Source organism: Neophocaena asiaeorientalis, unplaced genomic scaffold, assembly GCF_003031525.2.
Source record: "Neophocaena asiaeorientalis asiaeorientalis breed wild unplaced genomic scaffold, Neophocaena_asiaeorientalis_V1.1 scaffold80, whole genome shotgun sequence".
Taxonomy (NCBI): domain Eukaryota; kingdom Metazoa; phylum Chordata; class Mammalia; order Artiodactyla; family Phocoenidae; genus Neophocaena; species Neophocaena asiaeorientalis.
In genome coordinates this window covers 308520-324079 of record NW_020175547.1, presented here as the reverse complement: position 1 = coordinate 324079, position 15560 = coordinate 308520, and the positions used below count along the sequence as shown (strand labels likewise).

The 15560-nt window shown below is 36.4% G+C and overlaps 1 protein-coding gene across 1 annotated transcript in view; it reads right to left on the bottom strand.

Moving 5' to 3' along the window:
• Positions 1–467: 467 nt before the first annotated feature.
• Positions 468–15560, bottom strand: part of LGSN (lengsin, lens protein with glutamine synthetase domain) — a 29757-nt gene continuing 14664 nt past the window's right edge. The window contains exons 3-5 of the mRNA XM_024731405.1: positions 13111–13308; positions 4062–4228; positions 468–1892 (exon numbers count right to left, since the gene is read on the bottom strand). Coding sequence (XP_024587173.1) covers positions 693–1892; positions 4062–4228; positions 13111–13308 — 1565 coding nt within the window. The 3' untranslated portion in view covers positions 468–692. The remainder of the gene's footprint in view (positions 1893–4061; positions 4229–13110; positions 13309–15560) is intronic.

The window sequence follows — 15560 nt, the reverse complement described above, 5'->3', positions numbered from 1 at the left end:
ATTTTCACTACTTTTAAATATTTGACCTCATTGTTCCCAGCTCAAAATCTATTTCTTGTGGATTTGTTTCTTGTGGACATTACAGCCTTGAAGTTCCTTGGCCTTTTAGGAGCTGGTGACAAAGGGTAGGAAGAGGAGGGACATATGTGAAAACTTCTGCTAACTTGTCATCATGACATATTTTTGTAAAACTTAATTAAATCATTTAGAGGCATCACAATGATGCTTGAAAAATAGACCTTCAGAATACCTTGATGAGTGAGATTATATTAGCAAATATCTTTGTTTTCCTGGCAGTCACAACCTATGTGTATATTTGAAATTATTTCATTTTTTAGAGTTATTTAAATTTTGCATTCTAATTCTTAAGTCTTTTTAATTGTGTGAATATATTTGTTGCTCCCACAAAACTGAATATTCGTATCTAGGTCAACATATGCAGAGGCAATGACCACCGAGTGACAAGGTTTGCTGGGTTTTCACATCACAGCTGCACCACAACTTTATTGTTTGTTTCTGAATCAGAATCCTCTCAGCAACCCCACTTCATCTGTCAAATACTCCATGGGGACAAAAAAGAGAGAAAGCATTTGTAGTCTTTTTGTTGTTGCAAAAATCCAATCTTTTCTTTCTGGCAGATCAATTACTTAAGTAAAACTCACATCACTACAGGAACAGTCAAGGGTTTCCCACTAAATAAAATACTCTAAGAATTTATTTCTCTCAGCATCTGTTTCTTCACTTTCCAACTCATATTTCTTCATGGCAACAAAATATCGAATAAAAGTTTCCCCTAGAGCCTGTCTCAGACATTGATCTTCCTCCAGTGCCATGAGGGCATCTTCTAGTTTCAAAGGGATCTCAGAAAATTTGGGCTGATGAAGGTCTGTGCCATCCTCTGGAGCAGCCAAAACACCATCGTTTCTTTGAAGTCCATCCAAGCCTGCAGCCACGGTGGCAGCCAGCACCAGGTAAGGGTTTGCCGTGGCTGAGCCCAGTTTATTTTCTATTCTGGTGCCTTTCTCACCATGGCACTTGATATTAAAAGCACAGCTGTTATCGTTGTATGCCCACGTTGTCGGCACACTCTCCTTCAGGTCTTTACTCTCCTTGAAATAGCGCTTCCGGCAGCTAGCGGCAGGAGCCATCAAGCAGCTGAGGGCAGCAGAGTGCTTCAAGAGACCTGCCAACCAATTTTTCCCAGTGGTCGTGAGCTGCTCCGTTCCAGAACTGCTACAGAACATGTTTTTCTTGCCATCGACATCCCAGAGACTATGAGACAAAATTCCTGAATTGCAGAATCCAGTCTCAATGAAAAAGCTGGTGATGTAATTATATTTCCTTGCCACTTCTTTGACAGCTGTTCTAAAGGTAAATGCATTATCAGCTGAACTGAGGCCAAATTCAGGCAGAAAGCAGATTTCCATCTGGCCAGGCCTGGTAGAGGAGGAAAAGCTCTCAACATTGGCCCCAGTGTGATACAACCCATCCACGAGTTCCTGGATGAAAGGCTGGTCGTGATCATTTAGCAATGCTGAAGCAGGAAGAGATATGGTCTTTGAATTGATAATTTCAGGTACACCAAAAGTGCAAAAATCATAGATGAAGGCAGAGAATAGGGAGAAGCCAGAGTCCTGCAGCCGGCTCAGCTGCCTCTTTGCGATGTGCCTTGGGGAAGTCAACAGAGGCTCGCCAGTCACAGTGAACGTGTCACAGATCACCCTTGCTGTCCTCTCGGCCCACGGCAAAACTCTGAAGGTCGATAGCTCTGGCATCAGGACTATGTCACTATTAAAACATGTTGCTCTTATGTGATCCACTTCATTGTCCTTAGGATTTGGTATCAATTCAAGATAACCTCGGGGCATGTAAACGCCATGGATCACTTTTTCCTAAAGAAGTTAAAGGATAGAGCAATCAAGTTTTGAAACTTGAAAACAAACAAAAACATGGGGGCTGGGAGGACGAGAAAAAAATGTTTAACATCTGTTGGTTAAAGCTAGCTTAGTATCAGATAAATTTTAAATAGTTTAAAATAGAACCCCCGAAGGTAATTTATAAACAAGTCTTAATAGCTTTAGCCTTGGAGACTTTATATGCTCATGTTCATGAAAACAGCACTCATAAAGAAAAGCTATAATGATAAAGAAAATGTCTATAGCAAATGACAAAGGTAAAACCTAACAGAATTATTTGAACTGCTCATAACCAAAAATATTTTTAAAGCACTTTTTATCGTGTGGCGTAGTGGCTAATACTTCAGATAAGGCTTATTCTATTGTAATCCCCACAGGTAATTGACTCTCCAAAGTCTACAGTAAAGAATCCTCAGTCTTTCTCAGAGAGCTGACTGTTGTCACACCCGGGACACACAGGACAGAAGAGCCGGGACTGCTGACAGCTGCACTCCTCTCTTCACTCACCTTTACAACACACTAACGAACAAACTACCTCACAGGCGCAGAGTTCCAGAAACCTTGCCCATGAATGTGGACCTATGTTATAGTTTCCAAAATGTTGCAGCCTTCAAGTCAGCAGTCCTAACTCTGTCATTAATTCCTTGTGTGAAGTTAAGCAGGTCACAGAACTATGTTATGTGCCTCAGCCTCCATATCTGTGAAACAGAAGTGTTAGAGTAGATGATTGCTAAGGCACTTTCTAGTCAAATACCTCTTGGGTTCAATGGATTTAACTTTTATTTAACTTTTCTATGTGCCATACAACATGGAAATAATGAAGTTATAAAGTTGAACAGACACATAAAAATGTAGAAATTGTGTAGTAGGAATATCAATAAGGTTTCATGTGTTGACGTTTCCATTAATGGGTGGAGAAAAAGCTGACTGTAAAGTTTGGTTCCTATGATGTCAGTGAACACCGTGAGGTTAACAAAACCTACTCACATTCTGCAAGCCAAACTGGTTGTTATATTACTTCCAAATCTCAAACAGGGTGGCTAATGAGGAAGGGCTGATGCTCGCAGAAGCGACTCTTCTGCAGGTGTCGGTGAGCCACTTCCTCCTTCACTTTCCACCATCTCTGCACATTTCCAAGTGCCATTTGACCTGGATGATCCAAATCTGCTTTTGCCAGTAGTAAAGTTGAGTAAGTCAAGCACTGTTTATTCAGCGCCTGCTTAATTTTCAACCTACTCAGGGACCTATATACATAAACTTCGTGTGTGTGTGTGTGTGTGTGTGTGTGTGTGTGTGTGTGTGTGTGTGTGTGGTGTGTGCAGGCAGATCTAAAGAATTTTTGAAGAAACAGATTTGAATCTTTTGGAATTCTTTAAAAAATGTTTTGAAGATGCCCAATTTTTCCCAATATAAAGCAAATGAGAAAAATTACAATTTGATATTGAAGTAATAAGTAAGATATATTTAAACAATAATCTTAGAGGATGCTTAATTTTCATACTTTTGTATATAATACTGATGTCCCTTCCTAAGAAATGATGTTTCAGTAACACAGTAAGTCAGTTATTAAAGTAAATACATGACATAAACTGAAAAATACTCAGAAAATCTCAAAACATATCTAAAAATATCATATTTCTTGATATCACTATTTTTCAGAACTTAATAATATTTATTGTTATCCAACAAAAATAGGATATATTCTTATCAGAATTAGAAGCTAAAAAGGATATACTTTTTATCTAGAAAATTCTATTTAATCTTATTTTTCTCTTTGTTTTTACTCCTAGGTCTTCTGTTGTAATTTTCTCATATCAAACAAATTATAATCTTCATAATTGCAATAAGAGAAAAAAGCAGTGAAATTATTCAAGGCAGAAGGATGAAAATTACCAGTCTTAATTAGTTTTATATTTATATTGGGTAAATGAATTGCTGTTTGGGAGCTGAAAGTATACATTCAGCTCTTAGGGGAACAATAATGTGTCTGGGGAGTGGCAAGGGAAGAAACAAAATGAATGATTGGTTTTCAAATAGAATTGCTGTATAGGTTACAATAAAATAAGAAAGAGCAATAAGGACCATTTGCTTGCAAATGAATTGAATGAAATTATATTCAATCATAACTCTACTTGCAAAACTCACTTGGAAAAAGTGTGCAGGGATACTCTTAGACCGGGACACACCATGGAGGTCTGTTGCTTCAAATCGCACAAACTGAAGGTGATTTTTGGCCATCTCTTGTTTAATGTGTTTCATTCTAGAGGAGAGTTGAGGTGCAGTAGGAATTTGAGTGCTGTTCCCGGTGTTATCTGTAAAATAAAAAATGGTCTAAATCATTAGATCACGATGAACTGCGAAGTAAAATGAGGCTAGAGAATAGTGAATTAGTCATTATGATCATTAACAAAAGCATCATATGTTTCCATGTCTTTGGCTTATTCCTGAGAACACTGTCTCTAAACAGTCTAAGAGATTATCACCTGGGACAAGGTGAAGGTTAACTCTATTTGCTTAAGTAAACAGTAATATTATATGTAAGCACTTACTGAAAATGTCTTTGCTTATGGAAATTAGAATATATTTACATCACTGTTTTGGCACCATATAAGGCTGTATATAGATGAGTATCATCGAAAAGACTTTAAGCTTCTTGAACTAACTGGTTTTACCCAAATAAAAAGTTCCTGTATGATTAAAGGTAAAATTATTTGTTTGTTTTATTTTCTGTGGGTTTGCCTTTTTGTTTCATTTTCTTTGCCAAAGAGCTTTATATCTTTATAACAGCATCTGAATCTAAGACATCTACATCTCTGTCAAATTTAAAACTTGTATAAATGAGCATATAAAAGTGTTTTCCAAGAATGAGAGTGTAGGAGATGAAAAATCTAGACTGAGTACTCCATTTTGAAAAACTAGAAAACTTAAAAAGAAGTTTTTTTCAAGACTTTTAAGATAGTCTACAAATTCTAAAACTCTAGAGTTAGAAGAGACTGGAGATAACATTTAATTCAACCAACTCAGTAGCTTAAGTCCCAGAGAAGTACAACCAGGTTCCCTGAATCACGCTCTCAGTCCATCACCAAAATTGAAACTGGAACCCAGACCTTTTGATTTTCGGTGGGTGGCTCAATACCGTAAAGTGACTGAATGAATCTAAAGCATATAGAAGGATCAGGCACACAGTACACATCATAGATGTTGGCTACTGTCTGACTTTTAGGAGACGCAGCAGATTGTAGTCATTCAGCACAAACACTGAAGCTCATCTGCCTCCCTACAAATTCTGCCTTTGCCCTGGCAACTTTCCTTATCTCAGCTTTCTTATGTGCCTCAGCTTTCTCACTGACACAATATTACCTATTTCATAGGCTTGTTATGATGATTAAACAAGTTATTTAACAGTTCTTGGCAGACAGTAAGCACCATATCAATGTTTCTTAAATGCATCAAGTGAGCACAAATACTCTAACCCTGGTAAATGGTACCATGATCATGTCTGAATCTGAATACCCATCAATCTGTTGCATCACTGATGTTGAACAGCTGTAATTTTAGAGTGATGCTTGAGTATCATTTTTTGAGATATAATTAGGCTTTTAAAACATAAAGATTGACAGTTTAAAAACACAGATTAAGTAGATTTTAAGTACATGAAGCACATGTAGCCATTTGATTGGTTCTACCTATGCAATGACTGGTTCTACCTATGCAAATATATTAGGAATGCTGTCCCATCACTGTTAAATTTGGCTGCTCTGATGCTCCATAGGCTTTATAACTACCTTCCATTTAACAGAAACAATTAAGCTGTAGCAGTTACAGTGCTTTATGCCAAATTATCAGTTGCTGTGTTCCCAAACTTATTCTGAAGTATTGGGTGTTCTGCCCAAGATTAATAAGTCTCCTTAAAGAAAATAAAATTTATAGGCATTTTAAAATATGGAAAATTTCAGATAATCAGTATTCTAAACCTAATAAGCAATTACATGTAAACCATAAATATATTAATAACATAAAAAAATCAGAAGACGTCTCCTATTAAAGGAATAGTCATTTTACTGGTTCACCAATAATACAATCACAGGAAATCATTAGTTCTTTGCCTTATCTGTATCTTCTACAGTTACTACAATAAATGAGTGTTATTTTAAAATAAGAAAAAGGTTTATCCACTCAATATAGATTTTTTTTTGTTACCACATACTATTTATACTGCACATATATTATAGGGGCAGCCAGAAAAAGGTTGGGCACCCTTAGAGAGCTTTATGTTATTGAGTGAGGAAGCTATAGACAATAAACATGCCACCAAATGCAAAGGTGGGATAATTTATCATGGTGAAAGTGCTGGGGAAAAATAACATAACCATCTGAAGTATTAATTCTGTGAGATTTGATCACAATGTGAACAGGTCCAACCACTGATTCTCTCTAACATCACCAAGTTGCACTATGGCTGGACAGTGAGTGCATATATTAGTTTGCTAGGGCTGCCATAACAAATACCATAGACCAGGAGGCTTAAACAGAAATTTATTTCCTTACAGTTCTGGAGAGTAGAAGTCCAAGACCAAGGTGTCAGCAATATTGGTTGTTTTCTTCTGAAGACATCTCTCCTTGGCTTGTAGATGGCCATGGTCTTCCCTCTGTGTGTGTGTTTCCTAATCTCTTCTTATAGGGACACCAGTCATATTGGATTAGGGCCCATTCTACAGAACTAATTCAACATTAATTACCTCTTCTAAAACTCTCTCTTCAAATACAGTCACATTGTGAGGTACTAGGGGTTAGAACTTCAACATATGAATTCTGGGGAGACACAATTCAACCCATAATAATATACTGACCAGTCTCCATTTTCTTCAGGGTCCTAATCACCACCTGCCATGTTGTTGTGTAATACATGTTTACTGTCTTCACCACTTGCATGTTAGCTCCAGGAGAGCTTACTTATTATGTATTTACTTACTTGCTATTGTATCCCCAGTATCTCCAAGCAGTACAGGCATATCATAGGCACTCACTGGCTATTCCTTTAATAATTTAATAATTAATGTGATTTAATTATTTAGTCAAGTAATTAATACATCGTGTGATTTGACCTTGTCTAATTAAAAAGTAAAAATTGGCATCCCATATTTTGATATGTACCCTAAGTATCAAATTTTCATTTAAAAGTTTAATTCTTTCACCAAATATGAGAGCCCTATTCAATCAAATTTCATTTTCATGGCATCAACTAATCTGAATTGTCTGACTTTCTTTTCTTCAAATAAATTGCACTTCTTAGTTACAATTAAACCTTTTGGTCAGCGCTTCCTAGATGTGTATGATAGAGCATACATGTGTATGATAGAAGAGAAGACAGATATTTGCCAGTTCAGGGGCTCATTTGTTTTACTTATACTGTGGCTCCTGAGAGGTGCTCTCCTTTCCCATCTCCTCAGAGAGTTAATAAATTAAATTAATGTGCTTTTATAGAGGAAGTTTCATGGCTGTGAATTTTTAAGGGGAAAAATAAGAAAACATGAAAAACCAAGCAAACCTCAAAGCTCTATAGCAGCTAGAAAGCCTTGGAGAAATGTCCATGTTCCGTGACAATGAGGACATGTTTCAGTTATAGAGAACAAGCCATGGTCACTTATAAAAGACAAACTAAATAGGTGTTTGGGCTTTCAAAAAACTCATTTCAAAAGAGGAAAAGTGCATTTGAGAGTACACTCTGTAATACATTCAGCTTAGGGACGGCTGCCATATTCCTTTCCTTCATCAACCTGGCTGCTCTGAGAGCCACACTGTTAATGCAGATGTGACCCCACTTTTGGCCACATCACATTAGCCCAGCAGTATTCAAAAACAAGGATGGCAGAATAACCTAGTATAAAAGCTGGGACAAAAACAAAAACAATAAAAAGTGAGGGTAGGGAGAGCTATTCTTTGAAAAAATATATTTTTAATAAATTCAAAGTAGTTATTACAGAGAAGAAAATACCACATTGAAAATCCTTACACTTATTTTGGAGATTTATTTTTATATTTATTTTGAAGTTATTTATTGGTGGTTTGTTTGGAGTTGTAAACTTCTGGTACTTGGGGCCTGTAAAAAATCTAGCCCTGGGCCAAAGAAGAAGACTGTGAATTAATCAAGTTGAATCAATCAATAATTATACCCACACCCCTAGTCATAGTTGATTGGTGAGAAGAGAGCTCATGACACAGTTCTTTTCTCAGATATTTTGACTTGAGACTAAATAATGGTAAATTCCATTTTTTTATGCCTGAAACTATATAAAACAAAGGTCACAAACTGTGAAAGAGCCAGTGTAATCAGCAGATATTTTCTCATTAGCTTTCCCAGTGTTTGGAAATTTTTTAAAATTAGTTGACAGTTAAATATCAGAAAATTTCATACAAAAATCTTGAGTTCAACCTTCTCTTGAGAAAAGAGAAAGATTGGGCAACACTGGGTGAACATTTCTCTGCAGCAACCATTGGCTGGAACTCTGAGGTGGCCTTCAAATGGGGTATGTATGCATCCTCTAATTCATGGGTAGGCAAATGTTTTCTGTAAATGGCCAGATAGTAAATATTCACAACTTTGCAAGCCATGTGGTCTCTGAGTGAATAGCACTCACTACTTTCTCACCAGCATGCCTCACTCATTATCTGTCTGGCCCCTGTGGCATTTGCATTGATAGTCCCTGATGCTTGGAGGCTGTCAGTGCTCATGTTCTTCACTTCATGGAGAAATTCATGAAGCCAAGCACAGAAAGAGACATTCATGAAGCCACAGAGAAATGCAGGCATGAGAGATGGTATGAATTGCCCCCGAGGATGTTGACACCCTAAACCCTGGAACATGTAGAATATGTTAAACTGCAGGGCAAACAGGACTTTGCAGATGTAATTAAGGTTATGGACCTTAAAACGGACATTGTCTTGTATTATTCAGGTGAGCCCTTAAAAGCAGAGAACTTTCTCCAGCTGTAGGCATAAAAGAGATGTGGAAGATGAGGAATTCAGAGAAATTCCAAACATGAGAAATATCTGAGGCACTACTGGCTCAGAGATATAGAACCAAAGGCTTCCAGGAGCTAAGGGGCACTCCAGCTGGCAGCCAGCAAGGAAACAGGAACCTCAGTCCTATGACTGCAAGGAACTGGATTCTCCCAACAATGTGAATGATCTTGGAAGTGTATTGTTTCCTAGAATCTCTGGCTAAGAACTAAGAGGGCCAACACCTTGATTTTGGCCTTGACACACTTGAAGCACAGAAATCAGCTGTGCAAACCTAGACTTCTGATGTACAGAACTGTGAGATAATGAATTGTGTTCTTTTAAAATGCTAAATTTGTTATGGTGGCAACAGAAAATTAATATATATGGAGTCCTGACAGTGTTCACTCCCAGACTCTATGTCCTTCTTAGGTCCTGTGTGTGGTAAAGAATTTAACCTTGCCCAAAGAGAGCTCTGGCCTTTACCCTTGGCCCTGACTGGTAATCTCTAAGCCCTTAGAATGTCCTGCCTGACAAGAGTGCCTTTGTTTTCCTTGTGTCTCTGGCCACACTAGAAAGTCCAGCAATGTCATTTATTATTGAGTCATGTGGCATCAGCTTGACCCCAGTGGAGCTGGAGACTGAGGTCAGCCATGTGACCAGTTGACTGTGGAGCTCCAATAAAGACCTGCACACCAAGACTAAGGTGAGCTTCCCTACTTGGCAATACTCCATTTACATTGTCACACACCATTGCCAAGAAAATAGTGTTGTTCATGACTTCAGTGGCAGAGGACAAGTGGGAGTTCCATGCTTAGAACTTCCTTGGACTCTTCATCATGAATCCTTTCCTTAATTGAATTTAATCTGTATTTTTTTCATTGTAATAAACCATAACCTTGAGGATAATAGCCTTCAGTGAGTTCTGTGAGTTCTTATAGCTAATTATCAAAACTAAGGTTAGTCTTAGGGAACTCCCAATCTTGAAATTGGTTTCAGAAGTGAGAGTAGCCTGGTAGACACTGTATCTCTAACCTTACACCCTGCTATATTTCTACCTTTCCAAACCTTGTTTGTTCAATCTTTTCATCATGGATTTCTATGTGGAATAAATAAGTTTAAAATTATTTTCTATCACTTGGATCCCACAGATTTTTGACCAATACACTCATAGGTCAAAATAGCTATATCACTATTGATAACCCATAAATTTAGAATAACAGAAGTTTTAGTATCTGGTCTTACATTTAGGTCTTTAATTCATTTTGAATTTATTTTTGTGTATGGTGTTGGAGAATGTGCTAATTTCAGTCTTTTCCATGTAGCTATCCAGTTTTCCCAGCAACACTTATTGAAGAGACTGTCTTTTCTCCATTGTATATTCTTGCCTCCTTTGTCATAGATTAGGTGACCATAGGTGTGTGGCTTTATCTCTGGGGTTTCTATCCTCTTCCATTGATCTATACTTCTGTTTTTGTGCCAGTATCATACTGTTTGATTACTGTAGCTTTGTAGTGTAGTCTGAAGTCAGGGAGCCTGATTCTTCCAGCTCCATTTTTCTTTCTCATAATAGCCTTGGCTATTCAGAGTCTTTTGTGTCTCTGTACAATTTTAAAATATTTTGTCTAATTCTGTGAGAAATGTTACTGGTAATCTGATAGGGATTGCTTTGAATATATAGATTACTTTGGGTACTATAATCATTTTGCCAATATTCGTTCTTCCAATACAAGAACATGGTATATCTCTTCATCTGTTTGTGTCATCTTCAATTTCTTTCATCAGTACCTTATAGTTTTCTGACTACAGACCTTTTTTCTCCTTAGGTAGGTTTACTCCTAAGTATTTTATTATTTTTGATGTAAGTGGGATTGTTTCCTTAATTTCTCCTGATCTTTCATTGTTAGTGTATAGGAATGAAAGAGATTTGGGGATGTTAATTTTGTATCCTGCAACTTTACTGAATTAATTGATGAGCGTTAGTGGTTTTCTGGTAGCATCTTTAGGATTTTCTATATATAGTATCATGTCAACTGCAAACAGTGAAAATTTTACTTCTTCATTTCCAGTTTGGATTTCTTTTACTTCTTTTTCTTCTCTGATTGCCATGGCTACGACTTCCAAAACTATGTTGAAAAACTCTTAGAGGAAAACATAGGCAGAACACTCTCTGACATAAATTGCAGCAAGATCTTTTTTGATCCACCTCTGAGAGTGAAGAAAATAAAAACAGAAATAAACAAATAGGACCTAATTAAACTTAAAATCTTTTGCATAACAAAGGAAACCATAAGCAAAATGAAAAGACAAAACACAGATTGGGAGAAAGTATTTGCAAACGAAGCAACCAGCAAGGGACTAATCTCCAAAATATGCAAACAGTTCATGCAGTTCAATATCAAAAAACCAAATATTCCAATTAAAAATAAGTGGACAATCTAAATAGACATTTCTCCAAAGAAGAAATACAGATGGCCAAGAGGCAAATGAAAGATGCTTAACATCACTAATTATTAGAGAAATACAACTCAAAACTACAATGAGGTATCACCTCACACCAGTTAAAATGACTATCATCAAAAAAGTCTACAACAATAAATGCTGGAGAGGGTGTGGAGAAAAGGGAACCCTCCTGCACTGTTGGTGGGAATGTAAATTGATACAGCCACTATTGAGAACAGTATGGAGATTCCTTTAAATACTAAAAGTAAAACCACCATAAGACCCAGCAATCCCACTACTGGGCATATACTCTGAGAAAACCATAATTCAAAAAGAGATATGTGCCAGAATGTTCATTGCAGCACTATTTACAATTGCTAGGACATGGAAACAACCTAAATGTCCATCAACGGATGAATGGATAAAGAAAATGTGGCACATATATACAATGGAATACTACTCAGCCATAAAAAGGAAAGAAATTGAGTTATTTCTAATGAGGTGGATGGACCTAGTCTGTCATACAGAGTGAAGTAAGTCTGAAAGAGAAAGACAAATACCATATGCTAATGCACATATATGGAATATAAAAAAAAACTGGTACTGGTGTACCTAGTGGCAGGGCAGAAATAAAGACACAGACATAAAGAATGGACTTGAGAACATGGGGGGTGGGAAGGGGGAAGCTGGGATGAAGTGAAAGAGTAGCACTGACATATATACACTACCAAATGTAAAATCGATGGCTAGTGGGAAACTGCTGCATAGCCTAGGGAAATCAGCTTGATGCTTTGTGATGACCTAGAGGGGTGGGCTAGGGAGGGTGGGATGGAGGCTCAAGATAGAGGGGATATGGGGATATATGTATACTTGTAGCTGATTCACTTTGTTGTACAACAGAAACCAACACAACATTGTAAAGCAACTATACTTCAATAAAGATATAAAAAATAAAATAAAAATAGAGCTACCATATGATCCAGAAATCCCACTCCTGAGCGTATATCCAGAGAAGATCATAATTCAAAAGGATACATGCACCCCAACGTTCATTGCAGCACTATTTACAATAGCCAGGACAAGGAAGCAACCTAAATGTCCATCAACAGAGGAATGGTTAAAGAAGATGTGGTACATATGTGCAATGGAATGTTACTCAGCCAGTAAAAAGAACAAAATAATGCCATTTGCAGCAACATGGATGGACCTAGAGATTGTCATACTGAGGGAAGTACAAAGGGCAGAGAAAGACAAATATCATCCTATATGTGGAATCTTAAAAAAAAAGGTACAAGTGAACCAATTAACAAAACAGAAATTGAGTTATAGATGAAGAAAACAAACTTACATTTACCAAGGGGGAAAGGGGAGAGAGATAAATTAGGATTAACATATACACACTATATATATAAAATAGGTAACTAATATGAATCTTCCGTATAACACAGTGAATAGTCAACACTCTGTAATGACCTATATGGGAATAGAATCTAAAAATAATAATAATAATAACAATTTTACTTTTAGAAAAGACTTGAGAGACCATGCATGGCAACCCCTCCATTTTCCATATGAGCATCCTAGTGGGGAAAGAAAACTGTAAAGCATTTTATAAATGATAGGTGTATAAATTATTTTAAGTGTTCTGACTTTCAGGCTAGCATCTTCAACCAACAACACAATATCACTAATTCAAATACAAATTTGGGATTAGCAACTATACCCATATGCCAGTTTGTCCCAGAGTCCTTACCAGTATAGTTGGAGTTTGGGTGAAATTCATCACCAGGAGCGTTAACTGATGTTTTGATGGGCAATGGCTTTATCACTATTGTCTGATCTTTGGAATCCTTGTCATCTTCTGGCAAATGAGATTCAGCAGGGCCAGGTCCCATGACTGGTTTATTGGTATCCCCCAATTTGTGACACACCATTTGGTTTCTAATCCTTTCTGTAGAAATAAAGAAAAATGTTAAGGTTTTCTGCCCATTTTTGATCAGGTTGTTTGTTTTCTTGATATGGAGTTTTATGAACTGTTTGTGTATTTTTTATATTAACCTCTTGTTGGTCTCACTGTTTGCAAATATTTTCTCCCATTCCATATGTTGTCTTTTCGTTTTGTTGATGGTTTCCTTTGTTGTGCAAAAGCTTCTAAATTTGATTAGGTATCATTTATTTATTTTTGCTTTTATTTCTTTTGCCTTGGCCTAAAGAAAATATTGACTGATGTTAGAAAATATGGCTACAATTCATGTCTTCTAGGAGTTTCATGGTGTCATGTCTTATATTTAGGTCTTTAAACCATTTTGAGTTTATTTTTGTATATGGTGTGAGAGAATGTTTTAAGTTCATTGATTTACATGCAGCTGTCCAACTTTCCCAACACCACTTGCTGAAGAGACTGTTTCTTTTCTATTGTATATTCTTGCCTTCTTTGTCAAATATTAATTGAACTTAAGTATGTGGATTTATTTCTGGGCTCTCTATTCTGTTCCATTGATCTATATGATGCTTTTGTGCCAATACTATGCTGTTTTGATTACTGTAGCTTTGTAATATTGTCTGAAATCTGAGATGGTTATACAACCAGATTTGTTCTTTTTCCTCAGTATTGCTTTGGCAATTCTAGGTCTTTCATGGTTCCATATAGATATTAGAGTTATTTGTTCTAGTTTTGTGAAAAACGTCATAGATAATTTGATAAAGATCACATTAAATCTGCAGATTGCTTTGGGTAGTATGGCCATTTTATCAAAATGAAATAGACATTTCTCCAAAGAAGACATACAGATGGCCAACAGGCACATGAAAGGATGCTCAATATCACTAATTATTAGAGTAATGCAAATCAAAACCACAATGAGGTATCACCTCACACCAGTCAGAATGGCTATCACCATAAAGTCTGCAAATAAATGCTAGATTAAAAAAGGGAACTCTCCTAAACTTTTGGTGGAAATGTAAATGGGTGTAGCCACTATGGAAAGCAGTACGTAGGTTCCTTAAAAAACTAAAACTAGAGCTACCATATGTTCCAGCAATCCCACTCCTGGGCATATATCCAGAAGAGATGAAAACTCTAATTCAAAAAGATACATGTACCCCAATGTTCATGGCAGCACTATTTACAATAGCCAAGACATAGGAACAACCCAATTGTCCATAAACTGATGATTGGTTTAAGAAGGTGTGGTATGTGTGGTGTATGTATGTATATATATATATATATATATATATATATATATAATGGAATATTACTCATCCCTAAAAATGAAATATTGCTATTTGCAGCAACATGGATGGACCTAGAGATTATCATACTGGGTGAAGTAAGTCAGAAAGAGAAATATATGATAATCACTTATATGTGGAATCTAAAAAAGTAAGACAAATTTATATACAAAACAGAAACGGACTTACCGGTTCTGTAGTAGATTTAATGGTTTTCATAGAAACAAATTTATGGTTACCAAAGGGGAAAGGGAGAGTGGGGAGGGAAAAAAATTAGGAGTATGAGATTGACAGATACACATCACTATACATAAAATACATAAACAACAGGGATTTACTGTATAACACAGGGAACAATATTCAATATCTTGTAATAACCTATAATGGAAAATAATCTGAAAAAATGTATATAACTGAATCACTTTGCTGTACACCTGAAACTAACACAATATTATAAATCAACTATACATCAATTTAAATAAAGAAAGAAAAATGTTTAAAAATGTTGGCACTGTTTTCAACTGTCTTTCAATATGATGTAAAGAGGAATACTTGATAAAATAATTTATTCCTAGGCAATGACATACCAAATAAGGGGCAGTGGGAGTAGTTCACCCTGGTTTTAAGGTATATGGGGTTGCATTTTCTGTAGAGAATTTTAAAACAATAATAAAGTTTACAAAAGTCTAACTGCATTTTATTGTTGCCAAGCACTGGCCATTTGTACTGCCCCTGCCTTGGAACACCACTCTTCCCAGAATTGAGACTGTTGTCCACATCAACTCCTAGTTTCAGCACTGTTTCAAATCCACTGGAGTCTAGTTGGAATTCCAACATGTGTTATGAAAACTTGATCCACATTTTCATTGTGGCCTCTTTCAGTAATGATCTTTGTACTCATTCTCAGAGCAGAAAGATGCTTCTCTTCTTTTTTTTTTTTTTTTTTTTTTTATTAATTTTTTTTTTTTATGG